Source organism: Beta vulgaris, chromosome 6 (genome assembly GCF_026745355.1).
Source record: "Beta vulgaris subsp. vulgaris cultivar EL10 chromosome 6, EL10.2, whole genome shotgun sequence".
NCBI lineage: Eukaryota > Viridiplantae > Streptophyta > Magnoliopsida > Caryophyllales > Amaranthaceae > Beta > Beta vulgaris.
In genome coordinates this window covers 55005125-55026789 of record NC_079207.1, presented here as the reverse complement: position 1 = coordinate 55026789, position 21665 = coordinate 55005125, and the positions used below count along the sequence as shown (strand labels likewise).

At 34.8% G+C, this 21665-nt stretch overlaps 2 protein-coding genes across 6 annotated transcripts; one reads left to right on the top strand and one right to left on the bottom strand.

Annotated features, from left to right (window-relative positions):
* The first annotated feature begins 769 nt into the window (after nt 1-769).
* Nucleotides 770-7037, top strand: LOC104908532 (nudix hydrolase 12, mitochondrial). Its single transcript, XM_010697647.4, has 5 exons — nt 770-1217; nt 5790-5898; nt 5998-6081; nt 6329-6478; nt 6588-7037. Exons 1-5 carry the CDS (start codon nt 1147-1149, stop codon nt 6867-6869), a joined length of 696 nt encoding a protein of 231 aa, XP_010695949.2. The 5' UTR covers nt 770-1146; the 3' UTR covers nt 6870-7037.
* On the bottom strand, nt 7034-21177 carry LOC104908531 (chaperonin 60 subunit alpha 2, chloroplastic). Of its 5 annotated transcripts, none has more exons than XM_010697644.4 (10): nt 21048-21177; nt 20596-20749; nt 19340-19514; nt 17327-17448; nt 17031-17238; nt 16805-16950; nt 12058-12364; nt 11311-11561; nt 10595-10795; nt 7034-7657 (listed from the first exon to the last, which is right to left on the bottom strand). In XM_010697644.4, the coding sequence occupies exons 2-10, from the start codon at nt 20710-20712 to the stop codon at nt 7370-7372; spliced, it is 1815 nt and encodes a 604-aa protein (XP_010695946.2). In that variant the 5' UTR covers nt 20713-20749; nt 21048-21177; the 3' UTR covers nt 7034-7369. The 5 variants fall into 5 exon arrangements, with proteins under 5 accessions (XP_010695946.2, XP_010695947.2, XP_010695948.2 ...); XM_010697645.4 differs by having other exon boundaries at nt 20635-20749; XM_010697646.4 differs by having other exon boundaries at nt 20640-20749.
* Between the last annotated feature and the right edge of the window lie 488 nt (nt 21178-21665).

Sequence of the window (21665 nt, the reverse complement as noted above, 5' to 3'; positions counted from 1 at the left end):
AAACTTGAATTAATAATGTAATGGTGGACCATATGATAGTGACATGAGAGGGTAAATAGGGAAATTTATTTTGCCAAATAAGGAATAAAGCAAAAGAGAGAAGATCTTTTGGAAACACCCTTAAACCAAAAGAGGGAAGATCTTTAGGAAACGGATGGAGTATTAATTAATATTGAAGAAAATAAAATTAAATACCCAAGCTAAGACATGTTTTAATACATTTAGTTTAGTATCGCAAAATATATCTTTCGAAATAAATATAACAGTGCGGTCAACAATATGTCGGTTCAAACATGTCACAACTTGTAATTAGTTTGATTATATCGGGTACTTGTTGGGTTGAATCGATTTCGAGAAATTTCATGTCGGGTAAATAACGGGTATGGTTGTAATCTGGTCAATTCTGGTCAGTAACGTGTTGGATCAAACAAGTTAGATGTTGTTATATGTTTCGGTTTGTTATGAGTCGGATCAATACCTTGTCATATTGTAACCAGATCGGATCAATAATATGTTTTTTTATAGACGGGTTAAGTCGAGTTATATGTTCTAGGACACCACCTCCCAAATTATGACTGGATTAGATGCGAATTGGTTCTGTTTAGTTTCAAGAATCGGTAAGAAACTAACCGCTCTAATACTATTAACCAATAAATTTATGAAATAGGCCGAACTTAAGAAAAGAATAAATTCTTTCACCTAGCCTTATATAACTATATATTTTATATATATACTCTTCTATAAAAGCCGTGTATTCTCTTCAGTCATCCCTCGTACGCTTCTTTCCTACTCCTTAAGCACAACTTACCGCTTTTACTTTCCTTGAAGTTGCGCGCACTTGTAGTCTAAATATACTCGCTTCTACTTCTATACGCACCTATATATACTTCATTTGTACACATCAATTAATCCAAATTCCCAAACTTTGTTCTATATAAGTGGACGTACATACATATAACTCTTTCTCTTTTTACGAAACACTTTCTCTGGCCATAACTAAATTTAGAAGAGTTTATTGTCCTCAAATCTCTTCTTCTTCCTTTTTCTTCGCTCTTCAATAATCCTTGGTTAATCAAATCTTTCTAATTAGAAAAAAACAACTTAATTACTGAAAAAAACCTTGCATCTTTAACTTTCCACATTTTCATGGCGACACTACTTGCAAGACGAGGCCGCCATAGACAACTTTACGAGGATAATCGCCGGCTAGTTTCTGGGTAAGTAATTTCCTTTTAATTCTGTTTTTTTTTTTTTTTTGAATATTAATATCTTATGTTATTTGAAAATGGTGGAAATTATTCATTTGACATAATTTTCGTGAGAATTTGTTAATGGTGGAATCCAATTTTTGTGTGGTGTTAAATGTTCATCTAGATTCGATGCGTTTCAACTTTTTTTGTTTATTTTTGTGTTAATTTAATTTATTATTGTTTTTTTCCTCCTTATTACCGCGTTTGTTTTTATAGCGCGTAATATTAGTATGAAATTGTTGAATCAGAACATTTCCCCGTTCCTTCTTTTTGTTTTGGGGCAAAAAGGGGCGGTTGACTAACCAGTATATAAGTAAATTGATATAATCATATAATGTGATTATATATAATATAATAATAATCTCTAAAAGAAAGAATGGACATGATTGCGTTTATCCAAACTTTGTTTGTTACCGTCGTTTGTTTCAAGTTTCAATTTTTCAGAAAACTAAAAGAAAAAGATCGTTTTCAATTTTTTTTGTTTTTTTAAATAGTATGATTGATTTTAAGTTCATTATATAGCACGTATCGTTATCAATTAATTGGTTGTTATTCAAATGTGAAAATTAAAAAAAATGTTATCCCCTCTTTCTTCCAACCATTCAAAGATAATGGTAGTAGTATGTCATTAGTTTTTCATGTGAATCGGAGAATTCATACTTCAGACAATAGACATGTACTATTGAATGTCACAATCTTAAGTGGCATTATTAGTACCTGCAATGAAAAAGTAGTACTATTAAATTAGAGATTTTATTTCTAGATCCCCTGGAAATCTTTTCTTTAATCTTAAATGATATTCACTATTCAGTATTGAAATCTTTTATTACTGAAAATCATTTAGAAACTTTTTGGAATTAACCTTATCTGACTTAAGCAGCATAACCATGATGTTTTAAAATACTGAGTTTACAAAGTTTATGATCAATCTACATAATGTCCATTAAGTGAGGTTATTTTAGAAAAAACATCTAAAAGACAAAAATTGTTTGGCCTAGCTAATTAAGAAAAGAACAAGTTAGTGTTAAATTACCTATATATTTGCTCTATTTATAACAAAAACCATTATCATGACTTGAGGGATTATGTTTGTCCAATATATTTGCTCTATTCATTTATAGTCCCGCGGTTTTAGAATAGTATGAACATTTTACTCTATGTTTGTCTTAAATTTGTATGAATACTTTTATTTTTGACATGGTTCTATTATTAGTATATTAGTATTTTTTTTTTTTTTACACTCTTTTGGCTCCAACTCTGCTCTTATCAATAAAAAGTTATCTAATTTTATTTCTCATGCGATAAGAAATACCACATCAACTCCCGTCACATCTGCTTTTTAATAAAATAACATTTGATAGTCACATTATAACTTATCACCTTAAACTACGTGTTTCAGCAAGTGTTCAAATCTTTTTGTGACGGAGGCTCTATATTTTCAAATAAATATATTTTATATTTTTTAAATTAATGTGTAACTAAAAATATTGTCGGTTAATTGTGTAATAATAAACTTCTCATGTTCTTAGATAAACAGTAATTTGACTTACACGTTTGCTAATGTAAAACTTTGAATAAAATATAATATTTCTAGTTATCTATAAGTATAAATTTAAAAAATTGATATTATGTAAATATTTATTTGAAAAATCCAATAATTTTTTATATGATAACTTATATATTTATATATTAGTAAAAAAGATAAGAAGTGAGTATGATAAATTAAATAGCGAAAAAGTTAAAGCATTATGCTTATTTAAAAATAAAGGAAATATTAAGTAAAGTATTTTGAGACAGAGGAATCTTAAGATTATTTTCTACTGTGAATTTAAAGTTATATTAATATTTAAAGACAGAAAACTTTTTTCTACAATCTATCTACTTCTTGTGTAACGATTATTCCTATGCTTTTACATTATCTGCATGTATACTAGTTTTAAGAGGCGACTTAGTCGTTTACTTTTGTCTTTTTTGTCGTCAGGTAAATACATGTTTTAAAGATAAAACGACTAATCATGTTTGTCGTTTGGTTTAGTTGGGATGTATATGTCAAATTAGTACAAACCAATCAAAATTGAAGTTTCAGATGATTAGCTGAACAGGTCTAGAAGGAGAAGTAGTGGAGGGAGGATTATATTATTTAATTAATACTTCCTCCGTTTTCTAAAGATCTTCCCTCTTTCCATTTAAGTGCGTTTCTAAAAGATCTTCCCTCTTTTACTTTATTTTTTATTTGGAAGTTTTTTTCCCCTTTTTATTCTCTCATGTCCCTATCATATGGTCCACCATTACATTATTAATTCAATTTAACTCCCTTTCACTCGTTTATTTTAACCCCTTTTTTTGTTTATTTATCTTAATCCCTTTTTCTCTCCTACTTTATCCACTTTCTGTAATAACAATAACAAGAAAGATTTTTAAGAAACGGAAGGAATAGTAAATTATTTTACAATTGTGTAGAAAAAATCAAGAAACAACACTCATTATCCTTATCTTTTGGTGTTGTCTTTTCTTTTGTGTAGTTACTTCCATTTATTTTTATGTATTACTTCAATTATTTGGAGTTATGTGACAATATAGGGACATATGTGCCACGGTGGTCCCTTTTAATATCAACTCAAATGTGATAAGGAATTTCACTAAAACCATGTATAGGCTAAACCTTGTGTGGTCTACCCTTTTCCACAAGTACTAGATATTGTTTTAGTGTTCCCATATCAATTCACTCGTAAGGAATTGGGTTTGGATCAAGTGGTGAACTTTTCCATCTTTCCTAATAAGATATAGGGTTCAATTCCTACTCCAAGCATTTGCTTAGAATTTAAAGAAAAAAGGGGGGTTTGGGGTGTCTGGCTTGTAATGAGCCTATGGGTGGGGGCGCTGTACGAGGGTAGCCCTAGAGGAATTCTACTTATCAGTTTTTAAAAAAAAATATCAATTCACTTTCAACATTTTAGTAGATTTTATCTTTTGGTTAGAAAATTTTTATTTTTCTTACAAAAATTAGTTTCTTATTTTTGGGAGAGGGCAGCTACGAGAGAAATTCTGAATTTAATTTAGAAATACAATTAGCATATGTTATTATGGCATCTTTGTAATAGAGAACTTTCCAAAATGTCACTTATGTTTACGGAATAAATTCCAAATTAAAGAAGTTCATTCTGATATACAATTATGTACACATCACAGTTCCTAGTAAGAAAGCATGACACACCACTTACAATGAATATGTAAAATGAGTAGGGATAACTGATAAGATACAAATTTTAATTAAATAAGGGCCATTTGAGTCTATGTCATTTATAGTAGAAGGAATTGTTTTTGCGAAAGATGTGTCACATTGGCGTGGCATGCTTATAAATATAAATAAGTTGTTTGTTTTGCAACGTTCACTTTCCTTTAAATAATCAAAACAAAGAGTTTTAGTGGAAGAGGAGTCACTACTTCTCAAATCAAAGTATTGTCACTTGATATGTGCGTTTTTGAACTATAAAATAACGACAAAGTTAGCCTATTTTTACAGTTTTTAAATCTATAATAATAAACTTAAGAAAATTACATGTATAATAAATTATGATTCGTATTAAGAATCATGTGGAAGCCCAATGATTGGAGCTCCCACCTCCCAACTTCATGGTCGGGAGTTCGATTCTCATCAATTTCATATTTAAGGTGTTTGTGTGGATTTATGCTTCTAGATATAAATCCTCAGTTTTCAATTATTAAAAATATACTTTCTCCATACGTATATCAATTATAGTTCACCAGACGTTTAGTTGAGTGTCTGAAGAGTTGACAACATGGAATTGGTGAATACAAAAAGTTTTATGTCGGAGTTGATTTATTTAGTGGGAAAACATAACATAACGCATGGGGTCACTTAGCATTTATTGTACTAATTGCTCTAGGGATTCAGACTCGTGCATGTGAGATAACGTGGCCTGGGATCCAATAATTTCCTTTCAAATAATAACTTCCAAAACAATATTTATTACAGATATCACAATCGAGCAGGTTGATTTTATTTATTTTGCTTACTAATGTCAAAGAGTAGTTAAGAAATGATACAAACAAATCAAAAAGATCATACGGATTTTCTATCAGGGCTACTAATGAGTAATGACACTTCTTCCACTCTGTTTAATATTTGCATCTTGTTGGCCGGTGACTTAATATAAACAATGGAGTAGATAAGGTAATTAGATTAATCAATTCAAATAACTCAGAATACTTGTAAGAAATAAGGTTTTCATTATCTAGATTAAAATTATTTTGATTTAGTTGCAGGTTCATCTTCTTTAATCTCTTTTTTAGACCGCATGTCGAGCATAAGTGACACAATATTAAATAAAGGAGGAAATACAAAATTCAGATAAGGTGAAAGTCTAGTCTTTTTAAGGGGTTACTACTAAGAGGTTTATTTTTATTATAATACCGTGCAGAGATATATTGTTAGCGTATTTTGCAAGTTAAAGAAACTTTTTGTATCTAGATGTTTGTAACCATCATTAACATGTTCATTGATTATGGCTTATACAGATGTATTCCCTATAAAGTAAGAAAAGGTTATGAAGAGCATAGCATAGAAGATCGATTAGAAGTTTTAATGGTATCTACCCCGAATCGTAGTGATCTCGTCTTTCCAAAGGTAAGCCCTCTTTTCCTCAAAATAGCCAAAAAAATTAGAGAAAGCAACTGGAAAGAAATGTAGTAGTCTAATGGTTTTTATCTTGTAATTGTGATATAGGGAGGGTGGGAGAATGATGAAACCGTGCATGAAGCTGCACGACGTGAAGCCTTTGAAGAAGCAGGAGTTAGAGGAAATCTCAATGTAAGCCTTCATGAAAATCCATTTCTTTGCAAGAGTAATGAGACATACGAACTTAATCTTATTGAATTGTCTTAAATCGAACTAGATCAAAACGCCTTAAGCTGATTTTTGAAAACGTGACATTGCATATATTTCATCGTTTCAAAACTGTGAAATGGGCAATTTACCTCCATATTACCAGCTAGTTATTATCATAGAAAATTACTTCCCCCCAACTATATACTTAATTTATCCTTTACATGTTCAGGAGATACAATTGGGTGTTTGGGAATTCAGAAGCAAGAGCAGGCAAGCAGTAAGTAGCCTTGAAGGCGGATGTAGGGGTTACATGTTTGCTTTGGAGGTAACTGAGGAACTCGATACTTGGCCCGAACAAGAAAACCATGATCGCAAATGGGTAAGAATCCTTTTATATTTCCAAGAGTTGAAACAGATTGTTCATCTTACACTCGTCCAAAACAGAATTATGTTATAATGTGCTAATGCATCTTCCTCTTGGGCTGCAGCTGGACATAAGAGAAGCATTTCATCTCTGTAGATATGAATGGATGAAAGACGCATTACGAGCTTTTCTAAAACAGATGGATAACGAAAGGCAGCAGCAGCCGCCATCCCAGCTACCGCCAAAGATCAACAATCAAGTGGTTGTGGATTCAGGTGTAACTATCGCTACAGCTATCATACCAGTGTCGGATCGGCAAGTTGTTAAGGCTGCTCCTACAACTTGCTCTGTAACTTCCAATGCAATTATTACATTTGTAGCAGCACCGCCGTTTTTCCTCCTTTAATTAGTGTCTCATGAAGCATGTATTAATGCTTCTTTTGTAGCTAGTTCCTTGGGGAGATACCGATAATTGTTTATAGATATCAAGGAATTTAGATTCAGAAAGAAGTCTGTATTTCCTCTTGTTACAGAATTTGCATTATGTGGAACATAAAGTTAGCCTTCCTCTTCATGCATCAAATGCAATGTATGCCATAAGACACACTTGCCTTCTCATAAAATCAAAGCAAAGGAATGAGAAGCACAAGATTGAACCCCATTACTGTGAATCTGGGATAGTCTACAATTTACAGATTTTAACTTCGCTAGTGTTCTACTGGACTTGTATTGTAAACAATCTGTAACTCATGTCGACCAAAATTTTGGATCACTTCAATAAGAAATGTCAACTGACCTACGCATCCTACAAATTTCATACGCAAGTTGTATAACTAAGTAAAAGTTTCCTAAATAACTAAAAAGAAATCTAAACATCTTCAAAAATCAATCAAATTCTATCCTAGTTCAAGGAGTAATTCCTGGAACATGAGGAACTGAAGGTTTGGGTTTCCTCATTTTGTCAACCAATATAGCTTGGGTTGTAAGAACAAGCCCTGCGATAGAGACTGCATACTGTAAACCACATCTTGTGACACGGCATGGATCAATGATACCAGCATCAAGAAGATTTTCGAATCTGCCAGCCATAGCGTTATATCCAATTTGCCAATCAGAGGTACGTATTATTTCTACCACTACTTCTCCGTCAACCCCTGCATTCGCAGCTATCAATTTGGCAGGTGCAAGGAGTGCCTGAAACTCATAATTAACCACCTCTTAGGAATGAATGACTTGCAGAATAACATGTCTAACCTGATCAAAGATTAGAAATTCAGCAATTTTAAAAAAGGATAACAAATCACAACCACCTATACTAACAAAGAGACGTGGGGGGAGGGGGATAAAAATTAGCCAGCCACTTAAAAGTTGATTGAAAACCCTCATATCACCCGGGTTCAAGGATAGTAGAGCGTAATAGCATGGCTTCGTCAATAATATCACCTGGTTTCCCACCAGTCTAAGATATCTGACGAAACTTCACCCAAAATAAAAACGGACAGCTGGCTAATAACTCTTCATACAAGCAACAATTCCCAACACATTTTTCTCTCTTCAATTGCCCTCGACTATTTGTACGAATTTTCATCCCATTAAGTAGTTGCTAACTCTCACATTGAGCAAATATAAAGCATGGTTACTGTTCCCAACTTAGCTAGCTGTGTACTTCAAATTCTGCTCTGTATTCTGTTCCTCAAGCTCCCCCAACTGCTTGCCCAAAGCATCATTCTCCATCTCAACCGAGTGATTTGCCAACTTCAGAAGATGATCACTCTGAATTCTCAACAACTGCTGCTTTGTAACATTATTTCTCCCACTCCCACTCAGGTCGCAGTCTTCTACCATATGCCATTTCAAGTGCCTTTAGCAATGACCTTAAACATAGGACCGCTATCCATTTCTCTTATCAAACTGATTTTACTATACTACCTACACAAGGATAGCAGGTTTTCCTCCTACATTTACTACTACGGGAGCATTATCAGACACTTCAAGTGGAAGTATATAATAAAAAAGAGTTCCAAATCTAGAAGGCCAAACAAAATCTAAACACGAATTCTCATAGTTCTTCAAACTAACTTTGATACCCCCTCTCATCTACATTTTTTGTTCATAAACAAAACAATTGTGTCATGATATTGTGTCTTGGATGATACTCATATAGCATTTTTAAATTGTTAATTTATATTTGATGAGAAAGGATATAATGCCTAGTGGTCAAATAAATGAAACAGACCATCAGAAAAGAAAGGCGAAAATAGGGAAAAAAAAAAAACAATAAAGTTAAACATGTTGACCACTTGTTACCAGGTACCCATTTTACTTTTTGACTTTTAACATGGCTTTTTCATATGCATATCTTTTTCCTTTTTGTTTCATCAACCAAAGATTGAGAAAAGCGGAACGAGAAACCAGGGTACCAAACTTCGAATTACTTCTTGCCCCCTTTCCCCTCACTGTCTTTTTCTCATAGCCGATGTAACCCTTGTCGCCTCTATCTATTCTTATTCAGCATTGGCCAGCCCACGTTCATTAACGTTGAAGAGCAAGTTTGGCCTACATATTCTCTTTCAATCCCCTGTCATGAGCTTCATATTTGCAGCCATGTCCGATTGCATTTTCAAATCTAACATGGGTAACCCTTGTCAGTCTCGTGTCGACAAAGGTACATGGAGAAGACATACTATACCATCACCATGTAATTTGAAAATCCCTGACCCCATACCCATCAACTAAACCCTAAACTGCAGTGCCACCCTCTTTTATGTACAAAACCCTTAGCTCAAGACGCTCTTTTCTCTCTCCTCTCCCAAACCCGCTTGCTCTCTACTCTTTCGCCTCCACCACGCCACACTATGTACAATACAAGTTGAAACTTGTAATTTAGAGCTAACTAAACCTACCATCCATAAAATAAACATTGACAAAGACGGAAAAAAAAGGATATGCAAAAACCAAGTGAAGAGATAGATCATGAGAGCAGTGTAACTCCGACACCTTCATTTACCTCAAAAACGGGGTGTCAAGTTGTGTCAGATGTGGGAGTTCTGGCCAAGTTGTAACAGAAAGTTAAGACAAAACGTAATTTTGAACTCTAAAGTTGAAGGCATAAACGTTATCCTATTTGCAGCCAGGAATTAAACTCGACACCACAATTAGAGAATGGCCAAGTTGTAACAGATGTGGGAGTTCTGCAAACCCTGTATAGAACCCCGCGATAAAACTCACGCGTTGTTTTTTACGTATTGTTGATTCACACATTTGAACTATTTATTTTTTCTTAAGTCCTTTCTTTTATTGGAATTCCCATAAAGAGATAGAGATGAAAAACATACATCTCGGATACCCATAAAAATAAGTACTGAGGGCATTCAACTCAAGTAACATATACTTCCTCCACCTGAATTACTTGCAACACTTGACAAAAATATGAGATTTTTGGTCAAGGTGTTGCAAGTAATTCCAGAACGAAGGAAGTATTACTCAAGTCATTTAATGATAGGTTCGGTCATTTTATGTTGAAAAATTACTTATAATAAAAAAAGTGCACATATGAGGTTATAACCCATTAATGTGAAAGTGAAGCTTTGAAGATTGCACACCCCATTGGCCACGATCCATTCTATTACATCCATTACAGGCTGCAACGTAATCTATTTCCCTTTGCTTTGTAGCCAACTTGGAGCTCAAATTAAGCATCTTCTAGACATCCCTCATTGGCTTTATGGGAGCGGAGATGCTGTGAACTGGAGCAGAAAGTTACCCTATTGAGGTCCCTAATTCTTTATCTAATAAGCCAAACCATATAAGATAACATTCCTGGGGTTTCTTTGCCAAAGTTTCTTTAGCATTCTAGGTTCCATTGGCAAAAACAATAAACGGTTGAGGCAGCAATGAAAATGGATCATATTTGAAAGCAGATGCGTTGATCATTGCCAAAAGAGCAATGCATATACAGATAACATAGCAACAAAATGATTAACCTAACCTAGCAGGAAAGAGAAGAACTAACACAAGTAATCAGATAAGCAGGAGATAATACTTGTGGACCTTTTTAACATATACGAACACTGCCAAGTGCCAACGTCAGTCACCCAGGAATGGAAACAAATAAAGTGATTGATGCAATACCTTTCTTATAATTTCAGCTCCAGCCAATTCATCAGTATCTTCCCAGGAAGATGTAATTGATGTAATCTCTTCGGAAAGATGAATATAAGTTGCACCACCACCAGGAACTATCCCTTCATCCATGGCGGCAAATGTGGCATTTTTTGCATCCTCCATTCTAAGCTTACGATCCTCAAGTTCTGTCTCTGTGTGAGCGCCGACCTGAAGTGGCACATGGAATGTCGACCATAAGAAATGCAAAAGATCAAATGATATTTCAGTTTCAAACTAAACATGACTCAATTTCCACTTTGCATAAGCGCCTTGCTTCCTCTATACTGCCTCTACAGATAACCAACCAAATTACAAAGACAAACAGATTGATCTCTTTTACTGGAAATGCTGAAATCAATCAGCAAAAGTCCTCTTGTCACCTATGTTACTCCTATTTGCTTTGGAGCACTAATTTCCTATATGGTGTTTCAATATTTAGATTATTTTTGCAAAATATAGAAAGCACCCAACAATCTAGATTCCCGCCATCCACCTGCATCCATATTTAGGATACTGTCCCTGAGATCTAAATTTGGATCGTGGAAGGGTTCGACACTTTAATATCGAATCGTATCAACATGCGCTAAGTGACATAGCTTGTATCCTTTTTTATACAATCACAGGGAGCTACGAAAAAGGATGATGTATGCAACATTTGATTGTGCTAACATCTACTTACAAACCTTGATCACTGCCACACCACCAGAGAGCTTAGCAATTCTCTCAGCAAGCTTCCTGGACAGATGAGAGCTCTCTGATGCAGCTAAATCCTTTTTTATCTGCAAAATCCTAGCTCGGATTTCAGCTTTTGTAGAAGGATCTGAAACTATAGTGGTTGTGTTATTTGTTATGGTCACTTTTCGTGCTATACCAAGTTGGTCAGAAGTTGCATCTCCTATGCTCAGGCCCAGATCCCCTGACAAAAAATCACCACCTGAAACCACATCACAAGGCAAAATGCATTAAAGACAAGATTCAGCGTCAACAATACTGCTTCAACACCAAAGTTTATACTTCCTCTGTTCTAAAATAAGTGAAACACTTCTCCCAAAAAGCTCTCATATAAGAGAGAGATGTTTCACTTATTTCATAATGGAGAAAGTATTAGAATTTTTGCTCATGCAATCATACTGTGATTCTAGTCAAATTCACAAGAGAATGGGGTTTGAGGCTGAGTAAACTAGAGGACACTGCTAATCTTCAAGAAAACTACATTGCTAGACAACCTTATAGTTTTCCTCCCTATTTCAATGCTCTATTTCAATTCAGATGTTAAAATGAATTGTACCCTGCCTTGGAATCTCCATGGATAGCACTCCAATTTGTGTAACAAGTAACAACTTCATACAAGAATTTCAAAAAATATGTTTTCTAGTCCATACTCCATAGCAAAGATAATAACTAGTAACAAGGATTCTCTGTACTGGCACCTGTCATGAGAGCAATATCTTGCAGCAAAGACTTTTTAGCATCCCCATGTCCAGGACATTTGACAACAGCTGCTCTGACAACTCCCTTGTTTCTGTTCACGATCAATGTTTCCAAGACTTGCTTTGAGATGTCCTCGGCAATGATCAGCAAAGGGACAGATAGTTGAGCAGTCTTCTCTAATAAAGGAACAATTTCTTGTACTGTTGAAATTTTTTGATCCGTTATTAAAACTTTGGCATTATCGAATTCAATTGTAGACTTGTCCTGATTCGTAACAAAATGAGGTGACATATATCCCTTGTCAATCTGTCAGAAAGAAAGGGTATTTGATCATAATGAAAGCAGAGAGCCACAGAAACAAAGGTCAAAAAGAATTGCAAATAATGCACACACAAAAAAAAAAGTAAACAAGAAGAAGAAGAACAAAATGCCACCAAGACAAAGAGCACTAAAGCCCTGCTCATATCACCTTATTTTACTGAAATTACTGATTTGCTGATTAAAACTGATTTTTGCTGAATCTGTAGTGTATTTCTCTGATGCAATTTAGTGAAAAATCCATGATCAGTTCAAAATGATGAGAATTAGCTTGGGTGCACCTAGTACAGCAGCCCAGAACAGATCTATTTTTGAGAGGTCCAAATGTATATGATATTACCTATATCAACTCCAAAAGTATTAGAGGAGATTTTTCAGGAGCTCACAGGTTCGCAAAAACTATACTACAAAATACATAATTTGATTCCCAGCAAAAGTTTGGGCACGTTTGGTATACGGCTGTAATCAGCATTTGCTTCCCCAGTTTTAACCATTATTCTAAGTATTTAGTTTGAAAGACAAAATGCAAGTATTGAGTCCTGAATTTTGTCAAAAAAAGTGCGTGAACTCAATGCATTTCTCATGCACTTTTAATGTCAAGTTCCCAACAAAATATTTCAGATAAGAATTGAAGGCAACAAAAGGCAATTGATAGGTAACTTAATTGGGATAGTGGGCCCGGGGAGGATAAGGAAACAAAATTAATTGATAGAATTTATCATACACACACATTTTGCAAGATGCCTAATATAAGTTGTAAATCCGGTCCATCAAATAATCACACACTCTTTCAGAGTGTTTGCTTCATTGCTTGCTTTAAAGCAAGAGAAATGATGTTCATAAACATACAGAATAACCCATAACATGGAAAGGTACATCGACAAAAGTGCCATGACTTATGATTAATAGGGCAGGAACTTTAAACGAAAACGTTTCAGTTGGATAGGCCTAGTGTCACGGTCTGAATGTATTAACACTCTGAACATGCGGCAACCCTTGTCCGTTGACGAGATCAGGAGTTAGGCATGCTTTGCAGACACAAGCAAGACTGAATCAGGTGGCAAGCCAGTCTTTGCTTGGGCAAAGGTGAAGTGCATTTGCTTTACAGAAGACCAAATACAATGGTCGAATCCCCAATTTTAAGTGCTAATGAAAAACGACCAACTCGGTGTAAAGCTCGATATGATCCAATCAACAATATCCCAACAAAGAGGCTTTGCGGCCATGAACACAGAACCAGCAGAAACATAATAATGCATCCAAAGTACCACCAAACCTCTAACACCTAGGAGGCTAAGATTCTAAATCTTATATGGAAAGCAAAGTAGAAAGAGTTATAGTGATATGAGTCAAAATTCCCAAAAACTTTTTAAGGGATTTTTATGGGTTTTTGTGTTGGCATTTGTACGCAAAAAAAAAGAAAAAAAAATGATGTTAGCACTTCACATAATCAAGATGAAGACATAATTTAGGGGTATGAGCTCTGATTGTTAATACTAAACAATCGAAATTCAAGAACAAAGTTTACTCTACCAGAAACAAGGATTAGTGGAACCCATTTCCCCCAACCCCCCCCCCCCCCGGAAAAAATAAAATAAAAGACTTAATCCAAGAAGAATGAATATAAATAAAAGAAACAAAAATGTCGAGAGACATATTCTCCATGCCTAAGGTTCATGATCTATAAACAATCAAAGTATGCATCATAATCTTCATCACAAACCAAGGACCCTTGGGTCCAATGGTATGGCTTCCTATAGACCAAGGTTCGAAATCTTGGTGGAAGCAAATTTCAATATTGTTTGGGGGGGGGGGGGGGGCGGCTTGTTGGGCCTCTGGGTGAGTAGCCCTGTGCGAGGGCACGGGTAATTCATCTTACCACGACATTTTTCTTACAATCGAAAATGTAAGCAACAAGTAGCTCTTAGGGAGTGATAAGTTCTAAGTTTTTCTTTGTCGCTACGGCTCAATTAAAGCTCCAGTCCATCCCAATTAGGCCAGCACTATATTCTAAAAGCCTATTATATTTCCAAAGTTTATACGATCAGTGTAGAAATACGCCAAAAACATGGAAAAGGTTGCACTTTAAAGAGATAATCAACGCACTTAAGCCGAGTGGATGGCACCACGAAATTATAACAAGATGTAAAGACATTATTCCTCCATGTTAAATCCCTCTCTTCTTCGTAATTTCTTATAACAAACCAATGCATGCGGGAGTGCGTCTTCTATCAAGAGTGCTTACTTGGTGCTGGAATTCTTCTTCATGAAAGCTTATTAAAGCCAAACACCGTGAATTAAAATTCATGATCATAGAGAAAAGAAAACTATGGAACCAATTGATATCAAACGGAAGCTCAATTACACCAAGCTTTCTTATATCATTGATACACTCCCTAAGTCTATTCCTTCGCCAAAGATCAAGATAACTTATTAATAGATTTTTCTCCATATACTCCCGACAATATTTTATTCACCATATATCCTCGTATTTTTCAAAATTTATCATATACCACTCAATTTTTTTAAAATTCACCATATTTCCTTAATGACCGTCAATTTTTTAATCACTAACCCCTAAATCCGTTACCAAACCCTAATTAACCCCTATTTGAGTCGTTAACTTTAATTGACCACCATTAAAACATCACAAATAACCCCTTTTATCACTCTTCTTCCGTAACTCTCTTCTTTCTTCTTTGGCATTAGGTGTTGTTTCAATGCTAATATGTTCGGATTACTGAGTGAAATAAGTATTAAGGTTTAGTAACGAAATCAGGGGTCAATGATCAAAAAAGTTGATAGTAGTTAATCATTCCGGGCACATGGTGAATTATTAAGAAACTGAAGGGTATATGGTGAATCTTGAAAACATCAATGGTATATGCCTATATGGTGAATAAAAAAAATTATCGGAGGTATATGGTGAAACATCCGTAGATTCATATACAACTCAATTTGCTTTTGCAACAATTGTCACTTAGTGTAGGATAGAATAAAGAGAAGGCTTTGAAACGGAGTGATTAAGCTTTAAATGAATTGATAAAAAGAAGTGCCAAGTGATTGCAATTGTTCTTCCGTGGACCGATAGAAAGTTTTCTAAGTAATGACCACACTTCCTAGCAATTCCAACATTTTCTTATTCCTTGTTTCTATTTTGCTTGGAAAGCTTGTGGAGGACTTCACTTGGCATTGAAGCTTCAACATAAGAGATAAAGGCCAATTACATCATCAAATATCACGTAACCATAATAGGCCACTTCGTCTTGGCGCGATAAGTATGAATGGAGTCTTCTCTTTATTTATCAAACGTTGTCATATAGGAAGTAGTAAAAGTTTCATTATTGGCCATTTGGTTAGGTAAAAATCCTCATGGAAGGGTAATTTTGACACCTTTTCTTTTACTTCATGTTCAAGAACATGAATTAGTTCATCTTCAATTGCACTCCATCTTCTACCCTAGCCATCCTCCTCGAGAGAGCTCTTCGAAATTAAAATGTATGGCCTAACATATCTTTGCAAAACGCTACGTCACCCTTCTCAAATAATGAACTATGCGTAATTTAGGAATCAAGTTCAATATCACTAAAAGACGGGACTTGCAGTGTAGCTTCTTAGACTAAGAAAGTTTTCACAATTCTAGTTCAGCACTCAATTCTCTTCAGACTTAAGTTAATTACACCTGAGTAATGATGTCAGGTGCCAATGCGATCCAATGTCCAGAAATGTAATACTAAAAATATAGGAGTCAATGACACTGCGCCAGATCTGGCCACAAGGTATTTCTCCTCTGTGAACTAAAGCATTATTCTTGTAGAACCTGCCCACTGTTAACCCCAAAGAAAAACTATCAGCTGTTAGTAAACCTAACCTAAAGCATAGGACAGTCAACGTCAAAGGGCTTTATATCTACATGCTATTTCTCATATTTCTTTTTTAAACCATCATCCCAGTTTGCACTGTTGATAGGCAATGAAACTACATCAATTGGAGTTTTCTCAGTTTGAGTTGTCTTAATGAAACTAATTAGTTGATACCTTAATTAAAAGGGTTTCCACATGTATTGATATTTCTCTTTGTCTACTAAAATGCAGTGAGATTGACTAAAGATAATGCAGTGAGATTTCTTCTTCCCCTAGTGATTTCTCTTTGTCCACTGTAACCCCAGCCGAAACGTGGTTCTTTTGTCTAGATGTTTTCGATTGTAAACAAGACAAACAGACACAGGCACACCCAATCTGCATCCCGGTAACGCAGCCTTAAAGGACTACTGGAGCCTCAAGTTGATCATATAGGCAATACTACAAATTTTTCCACCCACAAAAGTTGTAGTTCTGATTTTAAGGTAAATCTTAAAAGTTACACCATATACAAAGATTCACATTAGATAGAGCAAATAAAAGACGAGAATCATGGAACAGAACAGACCTTCATTCCTTCTTCAATAATTACAGAAGTTTCAGACGTCGAGGAGGTCTCAATAGTGATCACACCATCAGCCCCAATCTTATCAATAGCTTCAGCAAGTATGCTCCCCACAAAGTCATCATTTCCAGCAGAAATGGAAGCTACAGCTGTAGGGAACAGATGTAAGTAAATGGTCATAAGTTTCCCAATTGTACATAATATTCACAAAACCTTGAAAGACATATACCTCTTATATCATCTCTCCCCTTGACAGGGGTGCTACGCTTCTTCAAAATTTGGATTAGTTCATTTACAGTCTTCTCCATTCCTCTTCTTAAACCACTAGGATTAGCACCAAATGTAATAGCTAATAACCCAGTTCTAATCATTTCCCGAACCAAAATTATTGCAGTTGTTGTACCATCGCCAGCTGCATCATTCACCTTAGATGCAACCTATATGCACACTAAAACACGTGCCAAATATTATTTCTATCTCAAATATAACTGTAAACAATAAGCAACTAAACTAAGCAACTATAACCTCTTGAATGAGCATTGCCCCTGCATTTTCAACTGCATCGGCAAGTTCTATGGCCCTTGCAATTGTAACACCATCATTAATTACTTTTAAACTTTTAGAATCCGAGAGAATCACATTGCGTCCTGCAAATTACAACACTATCAAAAAAACAACTTAAATATATAAGAAGTATTCTACAAATTAATGCACCCAACAAGAAATCATCCTCATGAAAAAATGACAAAAATAACAACAATTCAAAAGTTGCCTAGTTAACTGGTCCTGGTTACTCCTTTTAACACAAAATTTCCTTCCTAAAATTAGTAGAGCAAATCAAGACAAAAATGTGATGACCTGTATGCTTAAAGAATTTCTTGGAATCAATGATTAATAAAGCAATGCAAAAGCCAAATGCGTAGTTGACCAATCCAATCTTATATCAGCCCTTAGCCTAAACCCCCCCTTCCCCGACACACACCACACAATGCTTATCTACTTCCTATAACCTTCCAGGCTTCCATCTCTCACATGTACAGCAAGCCACTTCATCCCAGATCCCTTTCTGTTTCCCATGGCCTTTTCCATCAAGCAATAATGTTACTCCCTCTGTCCTACATTACACTTTATACTTTCTATTTTCAAACATCCCGCTTTACCTAAACAATTCTATTTTTGGACATGCCCCAATATAATTCTAATCTAACTACTCTTCAAGCATGGCATGTTTCTCTCTCTAATTAAAATAATACCTCACTAACTCCTACCACATCTATTTTTTCAATAAAATAACAATTGATAACCAAACAACAACTTATCTTAATGGGAGTGACTATCACTTCAGTTGTTGTGATATCATTTAGGTAATGGAAGTGACCAGCCACTCGAACGCTGAGAAGTGGTATAAACCTCTTGGTGAAAATCATTTAAATATCTCTCCTATTTCTCTCTATTTCCCTTTTCTGAATACTGTTATTCATCTTCTTCATCTATTGCTGGGTTTAACCTCTGGAAACATAATTTCCTCTCTAAATCATTGCAGCTATTAATACTTGTATTTGCTATAAGAATAGCTAGTCTGATAGTTAAACTGCCTTCATGACTGGTCAAAAGGTACAATACTGTCATATCCACAACATGGCTAACTCTCAATACACCTGGACCCGATCACAGACTCATCATGGCAGGAGCCAAGTAGAAAATGGCTCTGAATTCTGACACACAATGGCCATCCTGTAACTCCTGGATTTGTGTGGCTTTCAGCAGTAGTTAGGAAATCTTCATGAAACATACACACTAAAAAAGATATGAACCAAATGAACAAAAGGCCAATCCATGATGCTTACTAATATGTATACCAAGAATCTAAACATATGATAAATAACTAAGGCCCTATTCTTTTGGATGGGGAGAAATTCAACTGAAAAAGTGAAGTGAACTGAAACAATTGCAGAGAGAAAGTGAACTGAAGTGAAATGAACTGAAACTGAAGTGAAATGAACTGAGGGCCCAGATAGCTTCAAAAATATTTTAGTGTGCATGAATCAATTGTAAAAGATCACACATAATTAGCCTAAATGAGCATAGTCACATACAGGTTCACTCAAGTACATAGGCTCAGCCTGGTATCACAGGTGTGCCAGCATTTAGCTTTTATATCGACGAGCTTCTTAGAAAACTAACATGAGAAGCTATACCAAAAGTTCACATAAGCTTCTTTATGCCAAACACACGTAACACTTACAAAAACCAGTACAGTTTTCCTTAGTTGTATAACCTAAAGGTAACAGGTTGTGTGTAACAAATATGGCATCTCAAATAACCACCTGTCTTGGCCTCTAATAAGCTTTCTTGCACCCCCAAAGGCAAAATTAGTAGTAACCACTAATAAGCTTTCTTTGTGCCAAACGCAAAATTAAAAGTGTACTTCAGCTACTTAGAGCTGAAAAAAATAAAATAGATAATAGGTCCAAAATATAAGTCAATGAGAGGACAAGGTGATGGGAAAATGAAGAGTAATATTCATTGCGTATATACCTTTGGGCCCTAATGTCACTGAAACAGCATCAGCAAGCTTGTTTACACCAGCTTGTAGAGCTTCTCTACACTTTGAATCAAATGTAATCTTCTTTGGGCCAGCCCTGACAAAGAATCTATTTCTAGTACGCAGATATTTATGACTTACAGAAGATGAATGATATCCACCTAGTTTCTGTAATCACGAAAAACAGGTTGACGTCAATGCCACTTTCATTGAAATTTATCCGCTATATCATAGAAATGCAATCTATTCTAGTATGGGAACATATAGAATCATATCTATTAAAGTCCAATTGAAGCTAACAAAAACAACCCAATTCCCCAATTTGGAAACCATTTTCATTTCTTTTCCTACCGAAACAAACAATTGCAAGGTGACACCCTTTGGTGTTTATAATTACAGCCTACTTCTAGATAAAATGCTTGTTTATGTTACTGATAATTTGTTCTGCTAGAACAGTGAAAGTCATGACCTTTCATCCAAAAAGGTTAGCAATCTAGAACTCTCATTAGCAAAGATGCGCTACTCCATCAACCATTACAAATTTACATGATAGTCAGCAACAATAGTTCAAGCAATACAATCTGAAGTGCAGCAATTTATAATGTAAATTTGGGCGTGCACGTAGCTCTAAATGAGCGTGTATTTGACCAATTGCATACGCATCTGATCAAGTGAGCATGCATCTGATCAAGTGAGGATGAATTTGACCAAATGAGCGTGAATCTCATCAAATGGGTATGTGTTTTTTCAAATGAGTATGTATCTTTTCAAATGAGTACGTATCTAATCAAATGAGCATGTATCTGATCAAATTAGTATGTATCTTTTCAGATGAGTATGAATTTTTAAGTTAATTTTAGAAATGAATAGCCAAATATTCAATTGAGTGTGCAAGTTTTCAAATTGAGTAAGCATTTGTTGAAAGGACTATGTTTTAGTTCAAATGTATGACAATACTCAAGTGACTACAAAATTAGGATGATATAATTTCCATAAACATTGAGTACAATATGTATTAAATGAGAAAAGAAAATTCTTTTCTTATATAAATTCACCATGGTGCGCTCAATTTTGATAACATAACACCATCATATACTGAATTTAGAAGGACAGAAAAAGTATCATTTCCAACAAAATTGTACAAATTCACAAATCATTATAGACATTTGTGTTATAACAAGAATCGCTTACAGTGACAGTTCGACAATACATATTCTCCATAAATACCTATTTGAAAAAAGAAACACACATTTGCAAAATCATCTGCAAAAATATCCTGCTCATTTACCGTACACAGTGCAGGCGCGTCCCTGAGCCACGGCAGGAGGGGCGGCCGCCCTGGGCCAAGGAATGACAGGTCATTCATTCCTGATTTTTCCAGCCACAGCACTTGAAAAATTGATCTGATGAAATAAACAAGAACAAGTGAACAATTGCATGAAAATATGCGCATCTACGAATTGTAACATAAATTTGAATCATAAGTTTATAACATGTAAATTTTATCCCTAAAAACATGAAATAACATATATGAGATTTAAAAAAATTAAGTTGAATTCATGAAACCGACAAAAATAACCGCATAAAACCAATCGCATGAATCATCACACGAAGTAGATCTTAGAAATCGAAATTTCAAACTATAATTCGCAACAAAAATCGTCTAAACAAGTAGATTCATCCAAGGAACAAAACAAGAACCTGCCGAGCGTCGGAATTCGTATGAGTGAGGGAAGCTGAGAGGTTCGAAAGGTGTAGGTTGGGCAACGTTAGGGTGTTGTATAACTAAACCGGTAAAATACCTAATTGCCTACGTAGTTTAAGATTTTCTTTTTAATGCAAAAAGACCCCAAAAATGTAAGAGGGATGATAGATGTCTAATGGTTGGACATTTGTTAAAAATCTAACAACAATGAGACCGCACACAAGTGGGTGTATTGCATATATCATGTTCTTAGGCTATGTTCAGTTCACCTTATTTTTGCTTATTTTAGATCTGATCTGGGTGTATTGCATATATCATGTTCTTAGGCTATGTTCAGTTCACCTTATTTTTGCTTATTTTAGATCAGATCAGATCAGATCATATCAGAAAAAAATAAGTTCAGATCAGATCAGAAAAAAATAAGTTCAGATCAGATCAGAAAAAATAAGATCAGATCAGAAAAAATAAGATCAGATCATGCTTATATTTAAAAAATCATTATTATTATTAAATATCTTTCATACATATTAAGTAAAAATTATAATAATTGAATATTAATAAAGTACTCATTGAGACGAATCAAACAAGCCCATATGACTATATTTTTTCTTATA